At 43.0% G+C, this 27,699-nt stretch overlaps 1 protein-coding gene across 2 annotated transcripts in view; it reads right to left on the bottom strand.

The window, feature by feature from the left end:
- The window catches only part of LHFPL3 (LHFPL tetraspan subfamily member 3), a 263,972-nt gene that overhangs the window by 16,059 nt on the left and 220,214 nt on the right, over nt 1–27,699 (bottom strand). The window contains exon 3 of one of the 2 annotated variants that reach the window (XM_074869933.1): nt 20,420–20,467. The exons of the other annotated variant lie outside the window; for it this stretch is intronic. Within the exon in view, the coding sequence (XP_074726034.1) occupies nt 20,451–20,467 (17 nt within the window). The 3' untranslated portion in view covers nt 20,420–20,450. The remainder of the gene's footprint in view (nt 1–20,419; nt 20,468–27,699) is intronic. 2 annotated transcript variants of the gene reach the window in all.

Below are 27,699 nucleotides of genomic sequence, written 5' to 3'. Positions count from 1 at the left end.
CTACCTTTCAAGCAAAATGCTGGAAAATAATGTTCAAAATTAGATTTGTAATCTCTGTTGAGCAGGGATTGTGTCTCATACAAGTTTAGGGGCCAGAAAAAAACACAGTGCTTCCGCAGTGAAACAGTGGCAGCTGCCAGTCTCCTGGCTTGAGCCTGTACGAGCAGACTTGTGTCATATCTTCACTTCTAAAGCACTTCCCTGTCTGTGACTGAAAAATTCTCACAGGAAAGTTACATTGTCCCTCCTAAAAGGAGCCGCTTCTAGTGTGGTGAGCACCCTTTCTAACTGTGTAACTGTGTGCTCTCAATGAAAAATTATCCAGGGCCAGAAGAGCCCCAGTGCAAGGACCCATTGGAGACTGACAGACATTCAGCCCTGAGATTAGGAGGTCTTGGAGTCTGCCATGGTCTCTGCTGCTGTTGAGGGGGAGATCCCCGCTCTCCATAACTCCCATGCCTGGGAAACTCACTGGCTCACAGGTGCCAAGCTGGGTCCCTGCTCCTGGTGGGATGAATGGTGCAGAGGAGCAGATGTGCTTTAGGCTATTTTATTGGAAGCTGAAGGACATATCTTCTGTGTGTCTTGGGATGGCTCTTCCATGATGCACAATGAAACTATTCCCAGGGAAGATCCAGCCCCAGGAGGGCTGAGAATCATAGGAGAACTGCAAGCAAAAATACTGCCCCTTGTCTGAGGGAGGGGACTGCCAACATGGTCAGGTCTGACAGCAGGAATCCAGTGCAGCTTTGCTCCCAGGCATCATTTGCCACATTTGCCACGAGAACTGACACTTTCACAATACTTCACCCAGGAATTAAAACAAGCTGAGAAGACCAGCCCTTGTATCACAGCATCCCCATCAGTGATGGATGAAATGAAAAAAAGTCTACTGAAAGTATAGAACAAGTATTTGATGAACACTGGTTGATGTAGCACCTCTGTGCTTGGAAGATTATCTATTTTGCACTTATAAAAGTCAGTCTACTAAAAGACTTGAACCATCCCTGCAAATCTTGTCTCTGGTATTCACCATTGGGGCTACAATCCGAAAAGCATTCTCACAGCATTTAGGAAACATTATTTAGACAAACTGCGATGAAAAGCAATGCAATACTTGTTGGAAAAACATACTGTTAGAGTGTTGATTAGTGGTTCACTGTCCAGCTGGAAAGGCTACATTTATTAGAGTTTCATGGGTATTTGTCTTAGGTCTGACGTTAAAATACCTTCACTAACCACTTGGGTAGTGCAATAGAGGATCTCCAATGGAACAGAGGATGTCCTCTTCCATTTGTAGACCACAGTTATCCAGGAGGGGCTGCAAGTGTGTTGTAGGACAGAAACAGTATTCAACATCTATAATGAATTAGAGAAATGGCCTGAAAAAATAGGACAAATCCAATAGTGGTATGTGCATGGGCAGAAAAAGGAGTTGAACAAAGTATAAGTTAGGGACCAATTGACCACACGAGTCCATGGGGCCCTTCTGTTGTGAAAAAAGACAAATGCCCTACCAGGATGTGCAAGCAGGAAAATCTATCTGCAAAATGTGCAAAGCGATTCTACCAGCCTATTCAGCAAGGCCTTGGCTGCATGGTTTGCTTTTTGGCACTAGACTCTCTGTAAGAGAGAAGTGGACCTACTGGGTAAAGACAAGTGTGGAGAACAAGTGCGATCAGAAACCTTGGAAATCTTAATGTAAGAGAAAACATGGACAATTGAGCTGTTTAGTCTAGAGGAAAGGACACTTACTGGACATAACACTCTTAACTATGAAAAAAGCTGCTGCAAAAGGGAAGGGAATAAATCATTCTCTCTGGGGATGTGACAAGTAATGGGCTTAAAGTGCAGCCAGGGAAATTTCACTTTCACATTAGTAAAAGCCTGTCTAGGATAATGCTCGTTGGCCAGTGGATCAGCTGCTGAGAGAGGAGGAGTGGGAGCTGGCAATGCTGGGGGGCCCCACATCACTCCCCCCACCAAAATGCTTCCACTCCCTACAGCCAGGCATAGCTGGAGGCACATAAAGAAAATGGATTGCACCCACTGACATCCAACAGGGAGAAAGGAAAAGAAAAAGGTGCTGTCTCCACCTTACACCCCTTGCTCCTACAGGAGGTATGACAGCCCCTTGGGGATGCTGGACTGAAGAGGCTATTTGTAAGCTAGGGCTCAGGTGACAAGCAGTGACTTGCTGTTTGCAATTTCCCCAGTTGGAGGGACTAACTTCCATAGCGACATCACGCTTTCTCCCCAGATGACTTACACAGAGGGCATTTCCACTGATCAGGGAAAGAAAGATTCCCCAGCCTTTATTTCTGTGCCAACTGTACTGTCTATTTTTAACAGCAAGCTGTCATTAGCATTTGTTTGCTAAAAATAAACATATTTCAAATGCAATTCATTACCTAGCACATTAGGGTAAAGGCAATTTATGCTTCAGTCAAGAAGAAATATTTTTAAGAGATAAATTGGTTCATGCAAATACCCATGGCTTGCACTCAGTGCACGTGGTACCAGCAGAGATGGTGCTCTGATTTCAGTCGATTGATGGGATAGATCACAAAATTCAGGAAGCTGTTGAGGAGCTTGGTGCAATGTTCTATTTGAACTTAATTAAAAACATGACCACAATTATGTAAAAGAATAAAAAAGAGATGGGGAGTGTTAGAAACAGTTCTCCCTTATAGCTGCAGCACAGCAGAATTATAACAAATGGGCAGACATGTTTTTTGGGAAGAGGATATCTTCATTATGTTGACCATAACGGCTTCCTAAAACCTAAACATTACTGCTTCTTGCTTGCAGACCAGGTGAATATTACAAGGGCATAATTCTGAATCAGAAAATGCCAGTGCATAAGGATTCTGAAGTGGGTTTAGATGAGCTGCTGAGCCAGGAGCTGGATGGTGATCTCTGGTGAACCTGTCCTTCATTAATCCCCTAGTCTTCTTTTGATTTTTTAAAAAATAATTTTAGCTTCCAAAATGTTTTGTGAAAATAAAGTATTTCAAGCAAAACTTGCTAGTTTTGATGGCACTTTTAGCGGGAGGATTTCTAGGGCATGCAGGGAATTACTGCTCTGAACCAAGGTTCACGAGTAGGAACTGAACCTGAGACTCACATGCCCCTCTCTCCTTCCCTTTATAATTCAGAATGAAAATATTGTACCATAAATAAATAACAAACCATAAAAAGATAGATTCGACGCAGAATCTTCAGGATATTTGGGAGAAAAACAGAGCTTTTATTTCCAGCCAGTGCTACTGAGCAGATGCAGCAGGTCCTGCAAAATTGGGACAGTCTGATTCTACCCACTAGAGGGGAGTGCTGTACCTACGGTTACCGGCTCACTCACAGCAGTACTGGTAATTTCAAAATAAATGGCATTACTGAGAAAATTAATTAATGTTACTTGTAATATAATTTAAAACAATGTAAAATTGAAATATGCCAGACACCGTTGCTAAATGTTCAAAATGAAAAAATAGTAACTTCAGTTTAGGATCCTTCATTAAACAATATTTTGAAGTTCCCAGACTTTATTTTAGAAACGGTTAAAATCTACTAGTTTATCTGAAAAATGTGGAGTTTTTTTCTATATTGTTTTGCAATTCACAAATTTATGCAGTTATTTAAATTAAAACACAGTCTGTTTAACCTCAGAAACTTTATCTATAAAATGCTTCTGATGATTCACAGTAATTTGTGTTAAATCTGCAAAAGCCAACACCTTGCTGTTCCAAAATAGTTTGGTGGTAGGATCCTTAGCTAGTAGCAAACACCTGAAACAAAATGCAGAGAGGGAGGTAAGAGCCCGGGTATGTTTCCCACCTCGGATGTGCTGCTGGGGGAATGCCACAGCTGGTGGGATAAAGAAGGCTCTGAAAGTGGGAGGAAGGAAATCTCTGATTTCTTCTCATGGCCTCTTATCTACACAGTTTTGGCACTTTAGCACTTCCTTGTTGCCCGTTTCACCAGAAACATCCACTGAAGTAGCACAAGTTAAAGCACATCTGCAGTTACTGAGGTTTTAGATTCAAGGGATAGGGAATGTGTTAGCACTGGTGTCCACTGACAAGGGAGCTGGTTTTGGGATGGGTGGTCCCAAGACTTGGGTTTGAAGCTGGTTGCTCCTACTGCTAGGCTTTATTTTACAGAGATTTATTTGCGTCAGCTCTTAATGACCGACTAAGACAGCATTAGTGGGAGATGCCCTCCTCCTACTGTGATGCAGCCACATGTGGGGTGTGCTGCGATACATCCCCTGCCACAGTGGTGGTCCTGCGGGGGGACCTGATTGCACCCCTGCTCACTCTGGCACATATCTCTGGCAACTCCAACCTGTTGTTTCTTACTGGCCTTCTACTGCAAATCCTTAAACCATAATTCATATTTTCCATCTGCCAGTTCCCTGCTGTTTTCTTGACTCAGTGTCACAGACTCAGAAAACTGCAGAGATTGGCAGGGGCCTCTGGGGTATCTAGTCCTACTCCATTGCTCAGAGGAAGGTCAGCTACAGCAGGCTGCTCAGGGCTGTGTCCAGTCAGGTTTTCATTATCTCCAAGGATGGAGACTCCACCACCTCTCTGGGCAGCCTGTTCCAGTACTTGGCCATGCTCACCATAAAAAAGTTTTTACTTATGTTTAAATAGAATTTCCTGCATGTCAGTTTGTGCCTGTTGTGTCTTATGCTGTCCCTGAGCACCACCAAGAAGAGTCTGGTTCTGTCTTCTTTACTGGACCCACATCAGGTATTTATACACATTGATAAGGTCCCCCTTGAGCCTTCTCTATTCCCGGTTGAGCAACCTCAGCTCTCTCAGCTTTCTACCAAGGTCCTTTCCTACCAAGCTGCTTTCCAGCTGGGTGGCCCTCAGCATATGCTGGTGCATGGGGATGTTCCACCCCAGATGCAGGACTTGGGGTTTCCCTATGCTGAACTTCATGAGGTTCCTGTCCACTCATTTTTCCAGCCTGTTGAGGTCCCTCTGGATAGGAGCACAACCCTCTGGTGCATCAACCACTTCTCCTAGGTTTTTATCTGTCACATCATCCAGCTGGACTTCACGCCACCGATCACAGCCCTTTAAGCCTGGCAGTTCAGTCAGTTTTCAGTCCACCTCACTGTCTATTTATCTAGCCCACACTTCATGAGTTTGTCTGTGAAGTTGTTATGGCAAACACTGTCAAAAGCCCTGCTAAAGTCAAGATAAACAATGTCCACTGCTTTCCCCTAGACCACTGAGGCAGTCATGTCACCATACAAAGTTTTCAGGTTTGTCAGGTGTGATTTCCCCTTTGTAAATCCATGCTGACTACTTCCAATCATCTTCTCGTCCTTTGTATTTGGAACTGGTTTCCAGGATTGTTTGCTCCATCACCTCCCCAGGGACTGAGGTAACACTGCCATGTCTATTGCTCCCCACATCCTCTCTCTTGGCGATAGGAGTGACACTGAATGTCTTGTCTATGGTATGTCCAAACTGATTGAAATTTTTTAATGACTTTTTTTATTCAGTCACTGAATAGAAAAATAATTTCCATTGTCATCTTTCTTATTATGGGAATGGCAATCTTTTCAGGTGCCCTCCCAAGCAAGGGTTTTCCTTGACCGCTCCCTTCATCCCACAACACTTATTTTCCTGCTGTCCTCTTTTCAGGGAGTGTGACCAGGACACCAGCCCAGTGCAGGTGAATCACTGGGGTGTTTCCTCACACACTAGGCTGACTCCAGAGGACTGAACCTCTGCATTCAGCTGCTACAAGGAGGGAATGCAGCGGAAGCTGAGAGCAGCTCAGAGGATGGCATGGGTAGTATGAAGATCTTTTAAAGCTGCCTTTTCTTCTCTCCCCCCTCTCCTAATTGATTCTTGATCCTGAAGAAACTCCTATGGGCCCAACTGAATGGCAGGGTCCTGCTGTCAGAAACCTCTCCTTCCTCCTTCTCCCTCCCTTATTTTCTTTGCTTCCTCTGCAGGTGACAGGCACTTTTCTCTCATTATAAAGGTCTTCTCTTCCTATACCCATCACAAGTTTCAATATCTCCTCTGTCCTCTTCTGCTTTCCATTCTCTTCTTTTTTATTCCAAGAAGAGAAAAGGAGGGAGCACTGGCATCCCAATTATTTATATGTAAATATTTTCTCTACTTTTGTCCTGATTTAGCAAAATTTGGAGTCCTGCAGGAGCAGGCAACAGAGTCCCTTCTATTCCCACTGCAGCTTTACTCCTGGCTAGCAAAGCAGTTTACAAGACTGATGGAAAACTGACATTCTTTTATCCCTGCTGCAAAACTTGTTTCATAATTATGTGCCCCATTCTAAAATGTATATGTGGCCTTAATCCTCCTAATATGTGGGGTTTAATATGTATAAAAAGTCTGCTGTGTACATCATCTCAGCACAGAATTTCAATTGCTAGAAAGGCTGAGACTGAATTAAAAAGGAAGCACTGTGCATGGCAATGAGCTCATTTTGACAGGCTGAATTAATTTTAAGTAATAAGGAAGTAATTTCCATCTCACTAAATGCCTGCGTTTTTCTGCAAAAATAAAACACTATAGTCAGAAAGATACTCTTGAGAAATGTCTCTCATAGACATAAGTAAACCAGATAGCAATTTAAAAAGTAAATAAGTCATAATTACAATAGTAAAAGGTAGTATTAAGTATCAATACACTTCAAGCCCAGCTGCTTTGATTGAGTTCTGCTTTATCTCATTAGCTTTATAATCAGAAAAATATCATCATCTGAAGATACATAGATTTCAGCACAGAGAAATACCTCCAGCAGTTATATATGGCTGTTGTAAGGATGCAGTCACAACTGCCTGATGCAAAAGAAAAGACCATGAGAAAAAAAAGACATGGGAAGATGCAGAGAAAGAGATTTCCTAAACCATCACCACCACTGTTACCCACTGTCCCAAAACCTAGAGGCTTGAAAATGAAATGTTCTCTGGACGGTCATGTGGGGCACATGGCTTTCTCTTGTTGAAGCATGACCAGAAGAAGTGATGGTGCTTCCTGTGAGAATCAAGACATTATAATACTCATCAGGAGCTGAAAGGATGATGTGCAGCTCTCTCCTCTAGAAGGGAGGATTCACTTCTGTACCCCAGACCAGCCAGGAGAGTTTTCCCACCACCAGACCGGGAACACAACAGGGCACATGGCACTGCAGTGGCAGAGGTTTGCACTGGAGCCTCTGGGTCCACCCTTGGCACTAGACCATAGTTTGTTTAATGAATTATACACAGGTAGACCCTGGTAGATCCATGACCAGTGCTCCCATGCTCTGGGGAGGGCTGTAACCACCAGACACCCTCCACATCTGTCCTTGAATACTGAATTATTTTCTGCACAACATCAGCTGGGGGATCTAGGTCATGGGTGTCTGTGTTTGTGTGCATTCCCCTCTTCTCTAGCATAGCCTCTGGGCTGGGGTGTAGGGCTCTGTCCCAGCATCTAGACAAAAGAAAAAAACCCTTTTTATCCAACAGCGTGGTGGTTTGAACATCCACCCAGGAGCTGGGAGATTCTGGTTCAGCTCTAATCCTTGCAATAGCTGCTTGACTGCAAAGTCTTTTCTAAAATACAGCTTTCTTTGTCCTGTAAGTGAAACTGGGAGAAAGGGAATAAAAAAGCAAGATCAAGGATGACATTGTAGCCTGGTGATGGGAGCACTAAGCTGTTGAAAAGGTGATCTGACTTCCACTCTCTGCTCCCATTAATATTTAATAGTCATTAAATTAAAAGTCAAGGATGTGTAGGATTAACTACAGGTCAGCATTCTCATACTTATATCTGAATGAATGAGATAGTGTTAGTATGGATGGAAATAAGCTATTAGCAATGAGCACGGCCAGTGTGTCAGTCACAGGCATGAATTTAAATGATTTAAACACTGTCCCTGAGAAATCAAAACAATGAAATGGCTACTCCAGTACAGAGACCTGCACAAACCCGGCACCAGTGCTGAAACCTCCTCCAGCACTGATGCTCAGTGAGATCTGAAACTGTTTGGCAAACACCAGCCCTTTCTCTCTGTGGATTTGCTCAAGGGACTTGCGAGAGACTGACACTGCTGATCACTGAGAAAACAGCCGTAAACAGCTTTCCATGCACTCAAAAGCAGTGACCACAAAACAGCAGCCTTTGAAGGATGCTGTAACTGAGCCACCTGCATGGCCAGGAAAGAAGGCAAGGGCCTTGTACAGGAGGATGCTGGGATCCTGCTGCACCGAGCTGTCAGGCTCATTTTTAGTTTGCAGAGTTTGAGTGGCTGTTGGCCAGAGCCTCAGGTGTGTCCTCCCGCTCCCCTCTGGCCCAGCCCTGCCACTGAGGGATGGAAGAGCCACAGCCCAGCTTCTCCTCCACTGTGGTTCCTGTTTCGGGTGTAACTTGGGAATGTCACTGATTGCAGCTGTTAGTGCAAGATTTCCTTGTCCTTTCCATGCTCATTAAAATGAAAAGCAGTCTAATCCCAAGCAATCTTTCCATGTTTGGAAGAACCACATGTGAAGACTCTGATGGGCAGCTTGTCCCCACATCCCTCAATGGAGAAAGGTGGGCTTGTTTGCCATCCTCCCTTGCACAGGGGGGGCTTCCCACCAGCCCTGCAGTTTCCCTGTGCTGATGAGCAGAGAGGAGGAGGGTGGTCCTCCACGGAGGGATGCCTGCTGGATTTGACCAAACAGGCTCAGATCTCAAGTAGCTTCTTTTCCCACAGTTGCTAAGAAACCAAAACAGTAATCTCAGCTGCCGAAACAACTGTTTAGTACATTTTTTCCTTCATTTGTCTCATTCTGGTTAACAACAGCTTTAAGGTTCTCAGGGCTTTCCCTGTGCTCTTCATGGTGAAGAGCTGGGCAAGCACAATGCTGGGGAAGAGAGTTTGTCCTCAGTAGCTTTTGCAGAAGGGCTCCAATTGCACAGGTTGTTTCCATATGTGGCCATCAGGAAGTTCCCTACCTGAAACTGTCTGCAGGGGTCTTGGAGACACTTACTCAAAGGTGTCATTCAAGAGCTGTTTCAGCTGCCCCTGGAGAGCCAGACAGCCAGACAGCCACTGAAGAACAAAACCCCACACAAGGTTATACCTGCTGGGAACATCATCCAGGAGAAAACTGCCACCCACATTTAGCTGCAATAACAGAAAAAAAAAAAAAAGAGAAAATAGACTTGGGCAAAGGGCAGGGAGCTGATCCCTGGTCATGGCAGAGGCAGGTTTCCACATCCACTTTGTGTAGTAGTAGCACAAGGCTTTTGCCTCTGGTTGAACAGGGCTGGAAGGCTGATAAAAAACCTTGGGGAATAATCTTCCCTGCATAAATGACTCTCGTGACTTCACTTCTTTATTTCTCTGTCATGTAAGGATTTTTCAAAGTTCAGCTGCATGTTCACAATTAATAATAGGTCCAACTCAGCAGAGACTTGCAGTGTCTTGGAAATGTCACCTATCAAGATACACAAATAAAACTAAAACAATGTAAAAATATTAACTACGCTGTGTGTTTGCTAACAGTGCTGTGCTGACTGTGAGGGCTGGATTGCTGTTCCCAGCACAACGCCTGTAAATTCTGCCAGTTCCCCGGCGGGCTTGGGTTGTTTTTATTAAGTGGTTACGTGTTGTGCTTCCCTCATGCGAAACCTTCTGTTTTCTGATGGAGCTGTGGCTCTGAAAGAAAGTTAACAACCTTTTCTCCTGCAGCCTTGGTGGAAACCGGTTGTTTTATCAGCTTATATATTTTGTAACTCTGGCAAATAAATCTGGGTGTTGAGAATGTTTAGTGAAACTGAGATCTCTACTGCAGAAGAAAGAAGTGACACAGTGCTGGGAGCAACAGTCGCCTGGGCTGAGCTTTTGCACTAAGGATGTTCTGCTGAGCCAGTGCTCCTGGGAGCTCCTGCTCTGCCATAGGGTGGTCTGACAAGGTGTTACTGTAATGGTATAAATACTGTAATGAGATAAATACAGGGTGGGTGGGAGCATGAGGGCATGCGAAGGGCCAGATCCACGGCAGCCAGAGAAGCCAGGGTGGCAGTGCTCCCCAGGGAACAGGCATTCCCCAGGCAGTTGGGAAAACACAGTTCTCCCCTTATATGTGTAAGGTCAGACCAGAGGTCCACTCAGTCCATATCTTTTTTCTGGCAGCAGCCAGCAGTGGATGCCTAGGGCAGAGCAGAAGGACAGGGAAAGCCATAGGGATGTTCCCCCAGAATATTGTACCATCCTCCAACAATTTGCAGTGCAGGGACTTCAGGAGCCCAATCGGCATTGTTGCATGTGAGGATCTTGCAAGTCTTTCTTCCACAAATATATCCAGCTGTTTTGTGAACCCTTTTAGCATGTACAGTCTCAGAGGGGGAACCATGGGCAAGTGAAGTCCAGGTCACACAGGACATTGTTGCCTGCCTGGCCCGAACCCACAGCCCAAGGCACCGTGTCAACCACTAAACCACCTTCCTCTCCTGAGGGTGAATCACCATTGATCTCACTTCTAATTCCCCAGCAGACGACATTCACCCAGGCATTATTTTTCAAGTGGTGTGTGTGGCTTCAGATTTAAAAGGGAGAAAAGGCTGGTCCCTCCATCCCAATAGCACGGTTTACAGTGATCTTGTGTGTGCCTCATGCTAAAGCAGAGAGGAAGACTTTCTGCAGATCATGGAAACATTTTGCTGAACCTTCTGGTATTATCACTGATGGTGAGTAAAAATAGGAACATGAGGATTTCTGATTAGCTGGGTAAATGGCCAAGTTACCTAATTGGGTTCCTCTAGACAGCTGCTATCCTTAGCAAGAAGCATGACTGTATTATTCTATAATGGCACAGTGTCTAGCAAATCCTGCCAAAGGAATATATGGTCCCTGTTTTTTTGTTCCTCTGAGCAAAATATTAATGTTTTTTCCAAGATGTTTCTATCAGACGATGTTTAAAAACATATTTGACTGACTGAGTTTACTGTTCCTGAAAAGAGGCTGGAATAAGTCTTCAGGATGCTGTAATTAGAAAAGCAGCTCCTATCCCAACACGTAGTAAGAGGAGACTGTGAAACCCTGCACATCACTAGGATGAAGTGTATTCAGCCAACTTGGATGATTTTTTGTGTAAAATTTTCTATGTGGGAAGTGACATTGGCTATTTACTGCACCAGTATGAATCCCCAGGCCAACACTGGCAAGTTACTACCTGGTTCACAGGCTTTTCAAGGGAGTCTGAGTGCAAACTGTGCTTTTGTTCACGCGGGTAGTCTATAAATACTGCCTGTTGGCTTTCATACAACATGCTCATCAAAGGTTATGTGAAGGAGGCAGTTTTTGTAGAACTCAGTAAACTTTACCACTGTCAGTGATAGAGTTGCCTTTAAAGCTGATGAAAAGCTGTACGCTTTTATAAGTCTCTGGACCAAGATCATGGAGAGACATTTATTATTAGGGGCATGTAAACTAGAAATTAATTAAATTCTAAGCATGTGAATGAAGCATCATAATATTTTATACAAACTATAATTAATTAGACATAAAATGTACAAGAAATGCAGTTAAGTTGCGACTTGCACATATTTTGCAACATTATTGAAAACCTTTTTCAAATGACTTGACAATCTTTGCTGCAGGATACAATGTCCATCATGGCTGACACTGGCAAAATGGAATTAGCTCTTTCAAACCTTCTTATTTTGGATGTAATTTTTATAGCATCTTCATATTTTAAAAAAAAAGGAGCTCAAATATCCAGGCTCTAAAAACTTAACCCTTTAAGTCTAGTGCAGGGCACACAAAATCACCAGCCACCTTACAAATACTCTGGGTCACAGACTTGAACTAATTACTCTTGTGCATGCTTTCTTAAATCATCAGTATAAAATAGCTGTATGTTTTTTTGTTTATTAACTTTGATATGTAATTGAGAAGTCTATTCACCACTCTACAGTGATCTACTTAATTACAACTAATTCTTGTTATCTAGAAATCTTTGTGGCAGCTCTGATCTTTCTAATCTGTTATGAACGTTGTCTTTAAGGAAACTGAAAATGCATGTATTAATTGCAAACAACTTCAGAGGCAGCTGCTGTCAGGCAAATAATTTTTTGTAAATCAGAGAGCTGAAATAAGCTGCTCAGGGAAATTGTGTGGGTTATGGTAAATATTTTTAAGCCTCATATCCAGCTCAAGCATCATATACAAGGTAGAGGTGAATGAATGTCTCTGGATGACAGGCAATATGCTAAACTCTGCTCAATAGAGTCTACTCAGACAGTATCTTGTGGTCACACTGTCACTTTGCTTTACTTTTTCCCCTGGGAAAAAAAAAATAATTCTGGACATAGGCAGCCTGAGACACTTTCTCTATCCAAATCTCATTCATAAATTCCTTTTCACTTTCCAGAGGGATCTTCTCCTCAATGTAATTTTAATGTAATAACAGGTCTTTTATAGGCATTTAAAATACATTCCATTCCTAATAATTTAGAATGGAGGTAGGAAACATGCAGCAGCTGCGACTCCCCCCAGAAAAGTATGTTTTCAACTTTGGATGAGTTGTAGGTCCCCTGCTATAAAAACAAATGGCAGATGAAGACTCACTGGTTTACTTTGAGGTAAATTTAAGCAAGGCTAACAGGCAGGAGCATGGCATTGATTCCTCCTCCAGCTGCCTCACACATAGTTTGTGTCCGCAGAGGACTATAGAGCAAAAGAGTTATTGCATGTGTCTCAACACCAGAGACAGGAGTAGGTGGGAGACCAAAGTATGACTTGAAAATAGCACAGATAAGCCTGATTTCCTGAAAATGGCTCAAACCTATGGAAAACTTGAAGATTGGTATGGTTTGAAAGTCTCTTTGGTGGCACTGTGGGAGGAAGTTTTGTGTTGCAGGAGGCCTGAGATGGGAGAAGGAGGAACCATGAAGAGGAAAGGTCTGGAGAAAAGGAGGAGATAAGCAGGAAAAACCATAGGAGTAGTTTTATAGGAACTTCTGAAAGGTTGGGCCATGAACTTGACAAAGAGGATGAAGGTGAATCAGTAAAAGGATTTAGTGTGGTTTGCTAAGGAATTGAAGCAAGGAATCGATTTTAGCTGTGACATTTTGAGGGAAGGCAAGGTGAGCATCAAGAGGGCCAGAACAGAGAAGGTCGCGGAGACTGAGGGTGAAGCTATCAGGGAACAAATAATAATAATAATAGATATTTTTCAAGGATGCTCTTGAGAGAATGTCAGCAGGATTAAATGACAGCATCAGTCTGGGGAGAAGAGGGAAGATGGTGATAATGTTGAATATAACGCTGAGGATGTGTGCTGCCTGGATGCAGAAGCTAATAGGTTTCCCAACTACAATCAAACAGGGTAGGCATGTGAGGTAAGATAAGGGGGTCAGTTTTAGCTATAGTTGTATAGTTAAATGAAACCATCTGGCCTTACTGTTCTGGAGAGTGGAGACCTGTCTATTGAAGACGGAGAGAGATATTTTAAAAAAACAGAACAGACAAAGATGGAGACTCCAGGGGAACAAAGAAAGTTTCCAGAAGTTGACATTCTTAAGGAGGAGGATTTAGGAAGAGCATGGACAACAGCTGCATCAAAACAGGTAAGGGAAGAAAAGCACAAAATAGACTCTGGCAGTATGAAGGACAGAGATGAGGGATGCAGGGAGAAGGCAAGGTTGTCTGAAAAGCTATCCAACATCCCGATTTTTAACCTGGTGCAGCCCCCCATGTACACATGCTCTTGCTGTGTTCAGAAATGATGCCTGGGCAGCATTTGAGGATACTTTGGATATTTGCCCCAAAAGTTTAGCAGGTTGGAGGTACACATGCACAGATCCATCCACTGTGTGATGCATGCTCACTTGGTCCAACCTGTATCGCACACCGATCCCATGAGTATGTGCTTGGGATGTGTCAAGACTCGGAGGTCACAGTGCCCATGAACATGCCTATATCCAGGAGTAACACCCCCCTCTTCTGCTGTCCTAACAAGGGACCCTTTCCCACATATCTGTGCAGAAGCAAACAAGGGATTATGTGCTGGATGTTGCACATACCATTTGATTGTATGTGTCTATGCACATCTGATCTCAACCAGGGACCATCTGACACACTGATTTTTGGGTGGTTGGGTTTGTCATGTCCTTGAGTCAGGCATCTACAGTCTGTCCTACAGAGATTATTTGATATTCAGCCAGAGGTGAGCACACTTCCCACAGAGATACGCTATTGATAGGGAGATGTAATGACTTAGATGAAATCATTACTTATCCTTCCAGTAAGTTGTGTCCTGATTTAGTAACATATTCCATTTGAAGACCATATTGTCTCTGGTGAGTCTGCTTTACAACAGCAGTGCAAACAAATTAAACAAAGTTTTGATATGCTTTTATCAAAGATTTGTCCCTAGTGTCCTTTGATTTACTTCTTGAGATCTCCTCTGGCACGAACTGGATGGAAGCAATATTTTCTCCCCCTCAAAGTTGATCTGAGCTCAAGCACCTCTGAGAATATATGAGCTCTGCCTTCAGAGCTGGCTTCAGGCATTCTGGAGAATGACTGCCCTCCCCTTAATATATAACAGGCTGAAGATAGCTGTGTGTCTTCATTTCAGTGAAACTGCTTTTTTTCTGCATTTCCTTGGCATCCAGATGGTGGTGCTCTGTGTGTCCTGAGCCAATACCAAAATGAAAAAAAAACTGCTGCCTTTTCTTTCTGATTGACAAGGGGAGCTACAGAGGTATACGCTCTCCTTGCCTTTAACCACCCTTCTCTCTCTAGTGAAGGATTGAAATTAATGACAGATCTCATTTGCCAGCAGGGAAAGATTCTTGCATTTTGCAATTTTTGTAATTGCGTCACAGAGGTTAGAGATGGGAATAACCTATTAATTACCCTTTACACCACTCCAAGTCTGCTGAAGATGGTTTTCTACAGCAGGAGGTATGGTTTCCAGTGCACATTTTGATATGAAACAGAAGTCTGGAATGGAAAAAGAACGGGTTTCACAGGCACCACTGTAGAGTCTTTTTTGTATCTAGTCTTTCAGAGGATCATTTTCTGTTGAAAATACTGTGATTAAGAAGATGAGTACTTGAGGTATCATGGTGCTATCATGGCTGTCAATAGGACTACAAAAGGGAAATATATCTTAAGAGATAAGAAAATGGTCTTAAAGATGGACATGTTGAACGACTGGAAAATCCAAAATAGCCATTCATCAGGAAGACAGGTAAAGCAGTGTGTGCAACAGCATCAGCCAGTTCTAGCTCAACTCATGTATACTAACTGCCAGGTTAATACATTGCCAGGTTGTAAGATGCTACTGGTCTGTCTAGGTTTCTGTCTGTTAAATTCTTCAGATAGCCTGAATGCAGAGAACAGGTATCACCTGCTGCCATTATAAAGGAAGCCAATGATATATAGCAAATGCAACCTTTAAGACTGCAAATAACTTCTGATCCTTTGGCTATGTTTGATGCGTGGTTCAGCCCTGGTTCCCAAGCACTGTGGTTCCCATGGTGATTGACAGCATCCACCTGACACGAGTCCCTGTGGTAGGGGAGGCTTTGGGGTTGCAGACACCAGTACAGCCAGAATGCATGGGGTTCAGACACAAGGCCAGTCAAGCTGTCTTCCACAGCGAGCATGGGAGAGGGACTCCGTTCCTGTCCATGAACAACCTCAAGATCTTCATGGTCTCCCTGGAGGCTGTTGCCCATAGGAAAATCTTGGCATTTTGGGGACTCATGATGTAGAAAGGTTGGCCAGCCCTGATGAAGGATTATAACTGTGCTCTATTGAGGGAAAGAAAGCTTGAGGTTGGCTGAGCTTTTCAATGTCTTTGATAAAGATCCTACAATTTTCACACCTTAAGAAGCTGGGATAGTTTTTGGGTAAGGGAGACATTGGTATTCTACTGGGCAGATTTCATTCTCCCAGCTGTCCCACGGGCTTTCAGGAGCAAGTCAGTCCGTGGCCCTCAGCCAGCAAAGCACTTAGATGGCAGCACACCTCTCAGTCCACGGATCATCTTGCTGAATTTGTTAGGGATCCTTATACACTTCCAGGAAACAATGTGCTTTGCTGGGCTGGGTCCAGCATCTTTCATGTCCCCCTTTGCGTAAAGCTCTTTCACATCCCTTGAAGCCATATTAATATGCTGGATGGGCTTATGCACACTGACCAGCACTGCACTGCTTGCTTGAGTCATAACCACACTTTCAAAAATGAATGACTAGAGTATGCTTTTGCTTAAATTTTAAAAGCACCATTCTTTTTGGGTTGAAAGCAATATGAGCACCAGGAAAAAGGAGAGCTGTGTCTACACACCGTTCCGGTGATAAACACATGTACTCTTGTTTACTCCCTAAATAATAAGACTTTGAGCTCAAAGTTGGCAGTGCTGGAGGGGATCAGCACATGACTGAAAACAGCAGGTGGAAGCAGAGGAAGATATGGTGTATTACCCTTTTTGTTATGGATGGATCCCAGAGCCCCAATGGTGGCACTGCAACAGCAACTTGAGTGATCATGACAAGATGGGTCAAGTGGAAATGTTGGGATAGAAGACCTTGTGGAGAAGACAGAGACCACCATAAATATCTAGCAGCAATGGACTGCCAGGGATTAGGGCATGAGACAAGAAATGTCCTGATGAGGGCACACCTAGCTCTGTGGTGCAGAGAATATCTAAACACAGGGAACAAAGGAAACTGAGCAGTAGGCAAGTGAGCTGGACAGTGATAATTTCAGAGAGCACTGGCTTTTGCTTAATGCTGCTATTGGGCAGATGAAGGGGCAGGCAGCAGCAGTGTTGACAGATTCATGGCCACCCAGCATCACTGTGAGGAGGTATGTCCCTGCCTGGGAAGCACAGAGGGTGTCATGGTAAATCCCAAAGCATGTGGTCCTATTACTGAAAGACTTCAGAGAGACGCCACCTGGGAGAGCTGTTGGAAAGCAGTCTCCTAATCTGACATGGTCAGAGATGTGTGTGGCTGAAGGTTGAATGAAATTGTAGGAAACCATTTTGATCAATGATGGCAGTCTGTGAATAATTTTCTGAGGATTTAACCTTCATGTGAGGGATAAAGCTGTGCTGTAGGTCATTAGAAAAGCTATTCCTGTCATTTGCTCAGAATGACATTACTGGAGAAGGTAACTGTGTCACAGGATTTGGTGAAGGATGGATGCTCTGAAGCTGAGAGAGGAAGCCAGCCAAGACAACAGGGTTTGCAAAGGAACACATGAGAGCATGATTCAGTGAGCCATGATGGCTGGCTCTGTTGGACGCTGCTGGAGTTGGCTGAGTATGTAATATTGGCCTGTTCTTACAGAAGCAGTGTGTGGTGGACTTACTTACACTCTTGTGCATGTGTGTGCAAGAGGGATACGCTGACATTCAACAGTTGGCAGTGGTTTTTCAGGTCTGTTGTTTCCTACCGGCGAATTTGTGTCCTGGTGTCAGCCACTTATATGTGTGCACAATTTAGAAGGGTGATTAAATTTTGTGGCTGAGGCTGTTAACATCATTTAAAATAAGAGAATCCTATGAAAACACAGCAGGAGAGAACTTCAGGAGGTCATGCAGAGTATTCCTTGTCCCAGGGTAGGCTAATTGCATTGGTGTCACTTCCAATGTATGTGAATAATTTGTTCCTAAGGCTCTCCAACACTGGAAGCTCACAGTGCCCTTAGGGAATTGTTTCCTCTGCTTCACTCTACCCACTGCTGAAAAGGCTGTGGGATTTTTGTTCATCATATCTGATCTGAATATTTCTTCCTGGAATTTAAAACATGGTTGCAGGTGCTATTATCCATATATGGGCACTGATAAACCAAAAATGCTCACTCTCATTTATGGACTTCTCCCTCACACTTGTAAAATAAGAGAACTGAGTTGGAGACATTCCTGCCATGCAAGGGAAATCAGTGGGGAAACCGGGCTTCTTCCAGTGGCAGTGGGCTGACACAGAAACCAGAGGTAGCTGAGTAAAGAGACCAGCATGGAACACCCAGATTATACAAATGAATAGGCTGAAACATTGCATGGCTCAGCAGTTCTCTGCCAGACATGTGTGTCTGAGAGATGGCCAGTTGCAGCAATCTTGTAACAGGGGTCAGAGAGTTGAGAGGAGGAAGTCAGTAACCAGAGGAATTAGCCCAATTCAGGGAATCTGAACTTTGGACTTAAGAGTATTTTAGGGAAAGAAAATGTGAGCAAAAATGCTTAATTGGGTGCTTTGGGAGGATGGACTATTCCTTGTCACAGTGGCACTGTGCAGCAAAACTCAATGGCAAGTTCAGGGTCCTTAAGTGGTGCTAGGGACAGATCTGTGAGTTGGCTCCTACCAAAAATGGTCTTTGGGACATCCATTTACTATGCACAACAACTGTGGGTAGATGGTGGCCATCATTTTGTTTTGCTGTGCAGGATGGGGGAAGGCATGTCTCCTGCAAGTGAGGGGAGGTGATGGGAGGTTGTGGGGTGATCCAGCTCTGCTTGTGTGCCATGGCTCCAGCTTCCCTGAGGAGGCACATTTCTTGGGGAGTGAAGGGGCTGAGCTGAAGAAACAGCACAGTGGCTTTTTGGCAGGCGGGAACAGAGATCAGGGCCTTGGTTGAGTCTCAGAGGCTCTGACTGCTGGTGGGAACTCACCAAGGAGAAGGAGGCAGGGAAATCACAAATCGGTTATTGACTCCCTTTCTTTTCTGCAACCCATCCCCAGCACTAACCACATTTGAAAATACAGCTTCCAGGCTTCTTTTGCAATGGTTTCAAAAAACAATCTTACCTCTATAGAGACTTATTTTGCCAGCCCTATTTTTCCCTAGCTTTGAGTTTGCCATTGACATTAATTAGGACTTCCTTAGCCTCGTTAGCCTGGTGTTTTCCTTTGTTACTGAGAACAGTGAAGGTGACCTTGCTCACCAGGTGGATTTTCTGAGCTCTGACAGTCTAATCATTAATGTCTTAGGAGCAGAGGTAGGGATCTTACATGGGAAACTTGAGAAGAGCTATAAAAACATCACAGAGACAGCTGTCAAATGTCAGCTGGCATAGCTCCAATAATTCAAAAGTAGATATGTTTCTAATAAGTCATACTGTTCTCACACAACACATGCTGTAACTGCACACACATTACACATATTGGGTGCAATGGGTGAAGTGATATTTTTGTTGCATGATAAGAAAATACCACAAATACCTACATGTGTAGCTCTGTTGCAAGTGGCTGAACTGGGCATACTGAGAGTAATAACCAAAATCTGATAATCTCCATTTTATTATCCAGAAAAATGGAACAGTGGCGAGCATATTGATCTCTGGTGATCTGGTTTCAAATGATAGCTCACAGCATAGAGAAAGTTATTTTGGTGGCTTCACTCTACTCCCCACCTGTACAGTCATGAAACTGTAGAATCACTGACAACTCTAAGTAGGAAGGGACTTCTGGAGGTCATGTATTCCAATTCCCTGCTCAAAGCAGGTCCAACCAGAGCAGGCTGCTCAGGGTCATATCCAGTCAAGTTGTGAATATCTCCAAGGACAGAGATGACACTACCTCTCTGGACAACCTGGTCAGTATTTGACCATCCTCATTACAAAAAACCACAGCATGCTTAAAATATGAGCGGCAATCCCAGGTGAACAGAAACCTAGGCATGGAATAATTGAGTTCTGCCTCTTAATACCAGGCAGCATCAGAAGACCTGTGTGGGTAAGTGTGTTTCAAGATGCTGTGATTGGTCTCACCTTCATAAGCATTACATACACTAAGATTAAAAGAAGTATATAAACACAGAAGAACATATTTGCCCATAGTGGTCTTTTTTTAACAGAGTACTGTGAAAACATAAAATTTTTAATTCCAGTGTGTCATCTATCACACGAAGTAAGAGTTTGACAACAGAAGAGCCGTCATGAAGCATTCACATTGCAAAGGCACAGATGTGGGTAGCAGAGCCGTACGCAGCAGTCAGCTGCACTAGTACCAGGCTTGACTTCTAGAAAAGGCAAACTGGGAGCTGCTGCTTCCCACCGGCAAGCACAGAAGTGTTGATACCGTTTCTGACCCATTTGAATTGCATACTTCAACATTTCTGCAGTGAATTTCTAAACAGCTGTATCCAATGGGGCCCTGATCCTTGTAGGTACTTCTGAATGTTACTTAAGAATAACATTTCACAGCTTGCAGATTTGCCACTAGCAGCTGCCACAAGCTACTGAAAAAGGTGGATTATTAAGACTATGCAAAACCAAAGCTGGGAATATAAATACCAGGCGAAACGCTTACATGTTGCTGAACATGCTGCCTAACATCAGCCACAGGAGACAACAGCAGAAAGCCATGCAACGTATTTTGGCAGAAGCACGCAAACATTTCACAGCTTGTCCCCTGGATGCCATGCTCACACTTACATTAGTCTGTGTCATACTACCTTAACTTGTTTTAAGCATTTCCATCATCTGTGAGGTAGGAAGGGAAAAACAGAATAGTTAAGGTATAATCAAATGAGATCTTGCACATCGTAGTATAATTTGTAAACAATCTCATTATTGGCTGTAGTGTGGAGGGTGTGAATGGTTCAGGCTTCTGTCTCAATTCATCCAGACAGGGAAATTTCTGAAAGCCAAGTGAGTGGTTCAATGGGTTACTAAGGAGGTAGATGAAAAAACTAAGATTAACAGAGGAGAAATAGTGACGGAACATAAACAAACATTAAAAAGTGAAGAATTTTTGTGTCTTACTGCATTTTTTGGCTGTCATGACAGAATCAAAACTCCCAGTAACATCTGTTGATCAGTGGACAATTTTAAACACTATGTTAATCTGGATATTTCAAAAATACCTGAATAAAGATGCAAAATTAAAAACCAAACAACGACAAATCAGAACAATGAACTAGATCAAAGATAAAACTACATCAGTTATCACCTCAGTATGTACAGATCTACAGAAGTCTTTCTTCTAGATGAGAAATTACAGTAATAACATAAAAATAATACATCTAGAACTTGTTGATACATTGCTCAACACTTTTGATTATACTTCCAAAATCATAGGTACCATTTGAAAGACCCAGCCTACCAAATCCTTATATGCACAAACTCTCCTAATGGCTTGGATTTTAAGGGCAGCCATGCATTGCGTTTTTAATTATGCACCCACAGAGACCTGCTCTGGTGAGATCTTGCGCCCATGATGCCCTGAGAAAACCCAAGGGAACCTAAAGATACTTTGGATCTCAAAGGACTGTATCTTTCATCACCTACTCCTATAATTTATCATGAATTTACAGTACTTTGCATAAGTCTATAAACCTTTTGTGTCTGATGAGGAGATACTAAAAGTCACCTGCAAGCTGAAGGATTTGTATCAAGAAAAAATGTGTACTTGCACATCTATATATTATACTGCTGAACAGCTAAAACTCCGTAACAAGCATGGAAGAAACAAGAGTCTCTCCTGAGGCAGTGGCAGAGTAATCAATTGGACTCAACTTTTGCTATTTGAGAGAAGCCTCAAAGGAGATGTTAAAATAGATAGAATTTGAGACACTATCCTAAAGCAATCATTTCTTAACTAAGAACATAAACCAATGGTTCCACCATCGCTTGAAAACTTCTGAAAAGAATTTAAGAACTTTAAAGTGGATTTGACATACAAACCACAAATAGCCAAAATAACATCAGAGCTGTATTTTCTAGCTCGATCTAATGCAGAAGAACTGTAAAATACAGAAGAGAAATTCGACACAGTAGCTGGAAATATCTAAATACACTGATTGGCATGTTCTTGGTGAAAATGATCAATATATTAACTTTTCTAAAGATTCACAGTAGGCAGTAAGAAAAAAAAAGTCTCTGTGTGTGTGTATGTTTTTTTTTAAAAAGAATTTGCTGGATTTCTGTCTTTCTTGGAAGCTGTGACTGTTTATATACTGGTACTGGAGTGCCTCCATTGGCTTGTCTCCTACCATTATTTTGGCAATGAAACAGGGAACAGACAGAGGTGCTGAAGGATACGCACACTGGTTGAGTACTGAGATACAAAGCAAAGCAGCCATTTCATTTATAATGCTGGAAAAAAGAGGTAAAATAGCTTATTAAAAAAGTGATATTGACATAAATTTACTTTTTTCCCTATTTTATTTTGATCCTTCTGCATTGCAAGAGCCAACAATCAGGAATTTGTAGTGCTGTAATTGTTCTTGGCTCCCTGCCTCCCTCCAGCACATCCCGGTTAAGTGGAACCAATGCTGTTTTGTGCAGATTAGGCAACAGTCGTTACAATTCAGCAGCATTACACCAATTGGGCACACTTGAGAAATATCCTAGGAAAACTGAGACCCTATTCAAGATCTGATGAAGGCTCCCATGCTCTCCATGCTCTACCTTTCCCCAGACACGTGAGCCTTCCCCAGGATCGCCCAAGGATGTTCCTGCCCCACCGGACTTGCTGGCCACGCAGCCGCTGAGGGAGGTGAGATGTGCAGTCCCACTCCTGCGATGCTGTGGAGAAGACCCAGGGGAGCTCGGGCGCTTATTGACTGTTCCATGGGCCTTGGTTTAGGCTCACCATCCCCATGAAGTTGAAGGCTTAGTTATCACCCAGTTAGGATAAAACATACAGAAGTAAAGCCAATCTCACTGCTCAAGTCTCCTGGGGGATCTGCACAGGTTTATTGTCCCAGGCAACATCTCCTCTCCTCAGAAGACTCTCCTGCCACCCTCTTAGTTAGGTCAAGGACTGTTTTCCCTCCATATGTACATATCATGTAGTTATAGTAGGAATAATTTCTGGCCCTTAACTGGTTAATAAACAATGTTTTCCTTTGGTCAGAGGTAGAACTCTTGGCCCTCCTCGAGTTCCTCCTTGGCGTCTTTCATTGAGGGATGTACCTTTCACTGAGCCTTACTTTCTGCATCAGCCTGTACCCCAAAATACACAAACATATTTCTAAGCAGGTTAAGTGTATATAGCTGACAACTGTCTCCTGAGACTGTCTCCTGAACAAGTTCAGACATGGGAATGATCCAGCACTTGATGGTGAACTGGGAAGATGGATCCCCAACCTCTTTTCTTCAGTAAACCATGACAATGCGCATGAGATACTGGCAGGCCTGGGGCCGTCTGGTGATGTGCCCACATCCATGTTTCAGCTGGGATCAGGAGAACATTTCTGAGGTGAATTTCCCATTTACTGCGCTTGTTCCAGCTGATAATGGGCAACTGTGGGGCTGTTCTGGTTTTAACTGGGATAGAGTTAATTTTCTTCATGGTAGCTGTACAGTGCTGTGTTTTGGATTTAGAATGAGAATAATGTTGATGACAGACTGATGTTTTAGTTGTTGCTGAGCAGTGCTTACACTAAGTCAAGGACTTTTCAGCTTTTCATGTTGCCCTGCCAGTGGGGGAGGCTGGGGGTGCACAAGCAGCTGGGAGGGGACACGGGCAGGACAGCTGACCCAAACTGGCCGAAGGGATATTCCATACCGTATGGCATCATGTTGAACAATAAAACCAGGGGGTGGCAGCCCACTGCTCAGGGACTGGCTGGGCATTGGTCAGCAGGTGGCAAGCAATTGCATTGTGCATCATTTTTTTGTATATTTTTCTATCACTATTATTATTTTCCCTTCCTTTTCTGTCCTATTAAACCATCTTTATCTCAGTCCATGAGTTTTACCTTTTTTCTGATTCTCTCCCCCATTCCACTGGTGGAACAGCTGTGTGGTGTTTAGCTGCCAGCCGGGTTAAACCACAACTGGGGCCAAGTGGGAACTCAGCTGGAAAGGCATCCTCTCTCCACCACACTGCTGGCATGGACATTGGGACCCCAGCAGAAGCTGTTTCACCCTGCAGCACTGCTCCTGCTGCTGACTTGATTGATCCTGTTTAAATCAATGTGATTGTTTGTATGAGCAAAGTTGACAGATCTGTCCCTAAGTGGCATTTACTCTACCATATTATTTGGCATATAAATCAGCTGTTTGGGGCAGTGCTAACTGTTTTGTTACCACTGTGAATTTAGGAAAAAGACTACTAAAGTCACTGAAGAAAGTCCATATTTACAGTGGAACAACTGATGTTAACACTTGACTGGTTTTATCTAGACGTGCGGCGCAGCCTTGTACTGGAGCTAGTTCAATGGGAATCTTCTGTCTTTTGGGATCCTTGAATTTAGGGCTATAGGAAGAAGTAATCAATCAAGTTCATTCTTTCTTCCAAAATATCATATACATGGGTGAATTATGCATTTGGTTACATAGTTGTAAATCTGCATATTGCTGTTTGCACCTAGTGACAAAATATTCTTTTAGCATTTTTAATTATTACAGTGAAATTCTCCATGATGTATATTGCAAGTAGTAATTTTTATCTAGAAATATTGATGACATCTTGCCTATGGCAATGAACAGGTTTTAATACAACAATAAAGCATGCCGTGTGTTCTTAATTAGTCTCTATTGATTAAACATGCAGTTTATTTACAAAAAGTCTAATGCAATGGAAAGGAAGAATAACTAATGCAATGGCTGTATTCCCAGGATCACATGCAATTCATCTTTACTAAGCTAGCTGAGCCTCTATAATCTCAAGGCATTTATGAAATAATAGGGAGAAAGCTTTAGGTTAAGCATATTTAGTATAAGAAGTATTTGTTTGATTTGTTTCTTAAGATGAAATTCTCCTATTCTTGAGGGAAAAGGAAAGTTCTCACTGAGTTAAAGCCACAGACACCTTGCAGTAAGATGTAAGAAGCCTTGTCAGATCACTAATGGAAACAATCTTTCTGATGCTAAGATTTTGTAGCTTATAATTAAACATCACAGTCCAGCCCCTTTAACCTGTATCATCCTCACATGCCCTATTTTACACATCATAGCAATTAGTGAAGTATATAGTATATATTTAGATGAAGGCTTTCTGTCAGGAGCTGGTGATGTAGTGACTCAGCAAGGCATCATCAGAAGGCATTTGTCAGTGCTAAGGCTTTGTACACCTCTGTGGGGGCTAGACCTGTCAGATTAATACAAGGGGCTATTTTTGTAACATCCAGAAAGTTTCTGCTGTGCATCAACCTGCACTAGCTGCTTATTTTAGATATCAATTCATACATTTTTCTTGAACAATACAGTCTTTAGCACTTTTTGGGTATGTACATCTCCTAAAATGAAACTTTCCTGTGAAGCATTTTGTAGAAGAAGGGCTTCCAAATTGAGATCATCAGACATTTTCATCAGGTGCTTCAAAGGTACCAGTGAATTAACAGCCCATGTACTGAAAGTAACAGTCGGGGTGACAGGCTGACTGGGTATCAGGGAGTACTCTGACCGCATCATTTGGGACAACATGAACATCTGGATTTGTGCCCTGCTTTCTTCTGCCAGGTCAGTGCCAAATGTCTCTTGAAAGAGGCCCTACTCTTCAGCTGATTTGGTCTTTTATTTATCATGTTCATGTTTTCTCCCAGCAATGGAGATCTCACTCTCCTTCCCCATCCACTCAGTTGTTCTAATTTTTGAAAATAACTTGCCTGAAAGCTGACATTTTTCCTGCAGACGTTGATGCTGGATCACATGAGTGTGACTTGAACAGTCTGCTGCTAGGAGAGGGGCTGTGCTTTACTTTCTCTTGGCTGGCCCGTGGTGTTTGGAGGGTTAGTCTGAGCCTATGAGCTGAGCATTTTGCTGACTCATGTCTCCTTCCATGTCCCTGAGCTGATGGGGCAGATCCTGACTGTGAATCTGTGAGACAGTGGAAGACACCCTTGAGATCCCAGCTTTGTCCCCAAGGTCAGAATCAAGGACTTCAAGCAACTTCTAGAGAGATAATGGAAATTACCACTGAAGCCAGGTAATTTCACCAAAGATGTCATCATTAACACTTGGCTTTCACAATGTGCTCTTTTTGTGTGTAAATCTCGGAAGGATATTGTCAAGGAGGTTACTGTTATTAACTCTAATGGCACAGTGAAGTGACTTGGAAAAGGTGACACCAGAGCCAACAAAGGCACTGAAATAGAAGTAGTCTTTTCTGAGTCATGGTCTGACTCTCAGCCCTCCTTGCTTCCGCTGCCCTGCTGCCACTGGATCTGCCCTCCCTCTCTCCTGTTCCCTGCTGCCCTTCTGCGGTCCTATACCAGATGTCCATCCTTGCTCACTAAAGCACTTACCAAAGCCCCTTAATTGGCATATGCTCCCAGGTCTTGCTTGGCAAAATGTAGCTGTGTCTGCACTTTCCTAAATGGAGATGGATTAATCGCATGCTTAAAAGCTTTGCTGGATGGAGACCCGCATTCTAGAGCCAGATCTACCTTCATTGCTGGAGCCTGCAGGGAGGAGGAGAAGGCATTTTTCTTCTTCTCCCATGCTGGCTGGAAAAGAGATGGTCAAGAGAATCAGAGAGAGCACTGACTTGGTTTCTGCATCAGAGTGCGCAGCGTACCGCTGTCAGGAAATCAGGAACTGGAGCTTGAGGCTCTGAGCACCTGCCTGGATCCCAGAGTACCCTAAGAGCAAGGCTGAGCTGAGAAGTATACCACATCTTAGTAGTCCTTCCACATTTTTTAATAAAAACATTTGGAGACAAGGTTTGCCTATTGACTCTGGACCTAAAAACTCAACAACATTTTTTATGCAGGCAGCTATTATAGTAGTGGTAATATTAGCTGTATTTAGGATAATTAGTAATAATTGTCTGCATAAAAAGCATTGTTGAGCTTTTACTAGGAATTGGGTGCTAGTAATAATAATATTTTCATTTAAGTAGCTCTTTTGTGTGCAAAACTTGTTAGGGATGGTATCTAAGTTGTGCAACACAGGGATGCTGGAATCTCCATTACCTAAGATATTAAACATCCTTTAAACTATGGAATAAAAGCACCACATTGTGCCTGTTATTATAAGAACACAGCATTTAATGCCCTATCAAAAAGAAAAACTGTACTTCTTACATGTTCTCCTGACTGAAGCTTATTTCCAATGTCTTCTCAGAGAAGCAACAAAGTTTGGACTTGATCTGTTTAATCACACTTTCAGTTTTCATCCCTTTATTTATTATCGTTAATGCATGATTTTTAAAAGATCTGTTCCTGAAGTTATTTCCCCCATCAAAAGATTTGGTTTTGCTTCTGAGGTGTACGTTTTATACTTATAAACTCACCTGTGGTATTAAGGAAAAAGATCTCTTTGCTGAATCACTACAGTCAACAGGAATTTCAATATTTATCTCTATGGCAGTTGGTTGAGGTCCTTTTTAGTTTCTTTCTCTTTTAAGTTGCTGCTTTTGTTTCCCTAGACTCCCAGCATCACTCATGGCAATGTGAGCGGAGTGTTCTCACTACAATAGCCGATAGCCGTAACGATCATTGATTTTTTTGGTTCAGCAGCAGCCGAACCAGGAAAAAAAAAAAGATTTCTATCAACATTCTGAAATGCAATCCTGAAAAATTTAATTTCAGATCAGCAAAATACACAATTTGGGGGACATGGTATAAAAATAGAGGGAAAAAAGCCTGGCATCACAAAGTGGAAGAATCAGGTATGGCAGCTATTCTTCCCTGACCCAGTACTCAAAGGAAAAGATGTTCACTAAGGTCAAAACCACACTCTGCTACATGCAGGGATTTGAGCCAAAACCCTTCTTTTACTAGAGTTGTTCCCTAGCTCCTGACAGAGGTCACCTGAAATAA

Source organism: Strix uralensis, chromosome 5, assembly GCF_047716275.1.
Source record: "Strix uralensis isolate ZFMK-TIS-50842 chromosome 5, bStrUra1, whole genome shotgun sequence".
Classification (NCBI taxonomy): domain Eukaryota; kingdom Metazoa; phylum Chordata; class Aves; order Strigiformes; family Strigidae; genus Strix; species Strix uralensis.
This window is presented reverse-complemented; position numbering and strand designations above follow the sequence as displayed.